Here is a 4,904-nt window from a genome sequence, read left to right on the forward strand (position 1 = left end):
AAATATAACAAACTGATGTACTTTCTTACTTTTTAAGGCTTCTAGTACTTTTAGGAAATTCACGCAGCAATTTCTTACGATATTCTATCAATAATTCATGTAATCGATCTTCTTTCCTTTCACTTTCTTCAATGGTTTTTGTGGTTAGTTCTAAGAGCTCGGTGTTGGTTTGGAAAAGGCGGCAGGCATAGCATGTGGATTTAGCTGTCTCCATCTTGTCCCCAGTGAGCACCCAGACTTTCAGGCCTGCTGCATGCAGAGCTTCAATGGTCTCTGCAGCTTGATCTTGTAGCCTGGGAACACAAAAGAAACCTTGTGATCTTCTAAAATTCCTGACAAAGATTCTACAGGAAGGCTTGTTAAAGAGAACATTTTTATAATTCGCAGCAGTTCTGGAGTCCTGACATCTTATCACAGTTGACTTTCATATACATCCCCTACTCATTCTGAGTGCTGTCTCTGGCATAGTTTTACTTATTAAAGCAAATTTCAAACAATGAGGTTCTGAAAAGTTTGTGACACCTTGAGGTAACTGGTATACAATGGCAGAATTGAGTATCATCATTCTAAGCTAAAATGTTCTGAAACATTTGTACTCAATGTCACTTTAGCATATTTCATTTTATGTTCTATCTTACCATACCAATTAACATCACTTAACATCATTCAAAGTATAAAGGTCCAAACATTCTAATCAGACGATGAGGGAAATTAGTGAATCCCTATCCTTGAGGAGCTTTAAGAACAGGAACATGGGTTTTCAAGATGGCTGACTAGGGACATCAGATGCCAGTTGTCCTCATAAAAAAGATCAAAGTTACTGGTGAATAGACATTTTCTGAACTGAAAACTGCAGGAAGAGAGCCAGGACCTATTGGAGAGCCCACAAGAGAAAGCTGGGATACAGAAAAGGAAAGTAGCGAGAGTCTGACAGAGACTGTCCCCCGAGGAACTCAAAGCCCCATGTAAAGGGTAGGTGGAAATGCTTCTCTGCATCCTCACCCTGTGACAATCTCCTGACCATCAAACTGCTGGGGAACCCTTCTGCCCTCCTTACCTAGGGCAACGCCGTCAGTGGCGATATAGGAGCTTCCCAGGGACAGAGATCCGGGTGGCCAGCTCATGCAGGCATGTCAGTACTCCCCTCAGACCCAAACTTAGAGGGCAGGAACCATTCTGTTTGTGCTGCTGTGGTGGGCCAATACCATACCTAGGGGAATCTCTGCCCTTGAGTTATCATACCATCAGATCCCCTGCAAATATACTTCAACCTGCTCTGACTTTGGCAAGCTCAGGGGGATCAGTGAGCCCCCAGGGAGCTATGGGACCCCTGGAGATCTATCCCTCAGCATGGAGTACCCCTAAGGGGGAGGTAAGCACAGCCCGCTAAGGGCCCTCCTGGGACAAAGGTAATGTGGGCACAGTGACAATCCCTGAAGGAGGTAGCACTGAGGCCAGGAACAGTCATGGAGACATTTCCCACTGTGCCCACCCCTGTACACTGTTGTTGATGCGGCCAGCAGCAGTTCTTCCCAGTGGAGGGTAGCGGATATGTACCTGGAGAAACTTTTCACCTTTTTCACAGTGGCTCCACCCCTGCTGAAAATGAGCTCATGCCAATTGGGCTTTCACAAAGGGTGGGACCCAACTCCAACTCCCTACACAGAGCAGCAGCATCCCAGCAATAGACAAGTAAGCTGCAGAGTTGCTGCTCTGAACTTGGGGTAAAGGCTCAGCCAAAGCCCATTTTAGTTGCAACCACCAGAGAGATGTATCCACAGTCTGCAGCCACACTGTGACCAGGAACCAAAGGATAAAGTCTATACGAACTGAAGATTGTGAGCATGACAGGGGCATAATGGAGAAGTGGATCACATTCCTATCTGCACAGGATGAGGAGCTGGTGCACCCCTCCTCATTCCTTCCCCCAAGACCTCGGCATACCCCAACCCGATCTCCAACCCCTGCCACCATCCTTCCCTCAGGGTAGGTGCTTCCACTCATCATCAGCCTCCCAGAGGAGGAACTGACTCTTACTCTTAAGCTCCACCTACTGGACTGAAGCCTGAACTGCACCCTCAAATACGTAACTTGCTGCCAGAAGGGCTTAGTGCTAAGCTTTCTGACACCTCCACACCCTTAGCCCTGAGGGAGGCAGTGTGTCGGCCCTTGCATCCAATACATCACTACAACAGCATCTGAGAAAGCCATTGCACTGAAGCTATCTACAACCAAGGAAACCATATAGAGCCTTGCACTGCCGAAAGCACCGAGAAACAAAGCCAAACAATCATATACAACATATACCACAGTCACATCCTCAAGGGAAAAAAGAATTAAAAAATAAAAAAATGTCTCATCCAAACTACAGCAAATTCAAAAATAAGAAGCAACAGATCCAGGAATCAGTGTAAGAACTCTGGCGGTACAAAAAGCTGGGGTGTCTTGACACATCCAAAGGATTGTACTACCTCTGTAATAATACAGGTTAACCAGAATGAAAAGTCTGAAATGACAGATAAGGAATTCAAAATATGGCTTGCAAGGCAACTCAACTAGATCTAAGAGAAAGTTGAGACCCAACACAAAGAAACCAGAAAAATGATTCAGGATATGAAAGATAAGGATAGCTATAATAAAACAAACCAATTAAAACACCTGGAATTGAAAAACTCACAAACAATTTCAAAATACAGCTGGAAGCCTTAACAATAGACTAGACCAAGCGGAAGAAAGAATTGCAGAGCTTGAAGAGCAGTCTTTCAAATTAACCCATTCAGATTAAAAAAAAAAATTTAAACATGAGCAAAGTCTTTGAGAAATATGGGATTATGTAAAGCAACAAAATCTATAACTTCTTGGCATTTCTGAGAGAGAAGAAGAAAAAAAGGCAACATGGAAAATATATTTGGGGAATAATTCAGGAAAATTTCTTGAACCTTGCTAGAGGTCAACATCAAGATACAAGAAATTCAGAGAACAACTATGATATGCTACACAAGATGACCATCACCAAGGCATATTGTCATCAGACAACCCAAAGTCAACAACAACAAAAAAATCTTAAAGGCAGCTAGATAAAAAGGACAAATTACCTATAAATGAAATCCCATCAGACTAATAGTGAATTTTCAGCAGAAATCTTAGAAGCCAGAAGATTGGGAATGTTGTTGTGGCCCTTTTTTTTTTTTTNCGGAAGAGACTTGCCTTGTCTCAGATGAGACTTTGGACTGTAGACTTTTGGGTTAATCCTGAAAGACTTTGGGGGGCTATTGGGAAGGCATGGTTGGTTTTGAAATGTGAGGACATGAGATTTGAAGGGGCTGGGGGTGGAATGATATGGTTTGGTCATGTCCCCACCCAAATCTCAACTTGAACTGTATCTCCCAGAATTCCCATGTGTTGTCAGAGGGACCAAGGAGGAGGTAATTGAATCATGGGGGTTGGTCTTCCCTGTGCTGTTCTTGTTATAGTGAATTAACTCTCATGAGATCTGATGGGTTTATCAGGGGTTTCTGTTTTGCTTCTTCCTCATTTTCTCTTGCCACTGCCATGTAAGAAGTGCTTTTGCCTCCTACCATGTTTCTTGGGCCTCCCCAACCATGCAGAACTCTTAAGTCCAATTAAACCTCTTTTTGTTCCCAGTTTCGGGTATGTCTTTATCAACAGTGTGAAAACAGATGAATACACTGACTTTAGATGAGTCAAGGAGGAAGGTGGGGCCTCCATGATGGGATTATTGCCCTTATAAGAGGAAGAGACAGCAGAGCTCTCTCTGCCATGTGAGGACACAGGGAAACGGCGGCCATCTGCAAGCCAGAAGAGAGCCCTCACAAGAACCCAACCATGCTGACACTCCAATCACAGAACTTTAGCCTCCAAAACTGAAAAATAAATTTCTACTGTTTAATCCACCCAATCTATGGTATTTTGTTATGGTAGCTCAAGCAGACTAAGACAAAAGGAGAAGTAAAATGCACATACTTTGGACTGTCTTTATAAGTACCATTTGGCTAAAGGAAAATGTTTCTCATAGGCAATTAATAAAAACCTATTTATTCTCATTGATGCCCAAGTACTAGAAGAACAACAGCTGCTTTAGAATTGGCCATAGCCTCATGAATGTGGGCTATTCATTTTTAAAGCCTGCTTAAACATTAGAGATGAGGATACAGATATAGCATAGTTGTTATAAGCATGGGATCTGAAATTGGATAGACTTTCTGAACTCCTTCTTAGCTGTGTGATCTCTATCTGTAAAATGAAGAAAATACGGTTGCCTAACTGGGTTGTTAATGATGATTACATGACAGTTATCATACAAAGCCCTTAACACTGTTCCTGGAACATAAAGTGTGCTTAAGAAATTGAAAATAATATTGCTTAGGGATATTTCAAGTTAGTACAGACACATCCAGCGGCATTCCAAAAAGGGAAATCAATTTGCTTATGGCCAAGGTAAATTCAAGTAATTGGTTTAGACAAGGCTGACCCTTGGTCAATGGGAAGTATAGAAAATATATCTCTGGGCATTGAATTATTGTTTATCAGTGGCTTTCCCTGACACCTTCATGTTCCATAAGTTCTTCCTAGTTGAAAGCAGAGTCAAAGCAGCCATGTCCTCCAAATAAAGTGGCCACGTTAACAAGTATTTGATTCCATTTGGAGCTCTGGGGTATAAAAATGCACAGAAAATGGCTCCAGAACCTCAAAATGCATGAAAATTGTCATAGAGATTGCTTTTATTACATTCAGTTTAAGAGACTGTGAAAGGAATATTTTTTTTTCTTAACATGGACCAGGCCAGAATATCAACACTGAATACCTAGACTCTAAACATTTAAAAATTGAGCTATTTTTCTAAACCTTCCAAAATGTGCAGTTTTCTTTTAAGTTAAAAGAAA

The 4,904-nt window shown here is 42.0% G+C and overlaps 1 protein-coding gene across 1 annotated transcript in view; it reads right to left on the reverse strand.

The window, feature by feature from the left end:
• The window catches only part of ATP11C (ATPase phospholipid transporting 11C (ATP11C blood group)), a gene marked incomplete at its 5' end in the record, with an annotated part of 106,355 nt that overhangs the window by 50,056 nt on the left and 51,395 nt on the right, over positions 1-4,904 (reverse strand). Inside the window, 1 exon segment of the mRNA XM_017872191.1 lies at positions 30-293. Coding sequence (XP_017727680.1) covers positions 30-293 — 264 coding nt within the window.

The sequence above is a fragment of the Rhinopithecus bieti genome, unplaced genomic scaffold (assembly GCF_001698545.2).
Source record: "Rhinopithecus bieti isolate Rb0 unplaced genomic scaffold, ASM169854v2 scaffold_7062, whole genome shotgun sequence".
Lineage (NCBI taxonomy): Eukaryota > Metazoa > Chordata > Mammalia > Primates > Cercopithecidae > Rhinopithecus > Rhinopithecus bieti.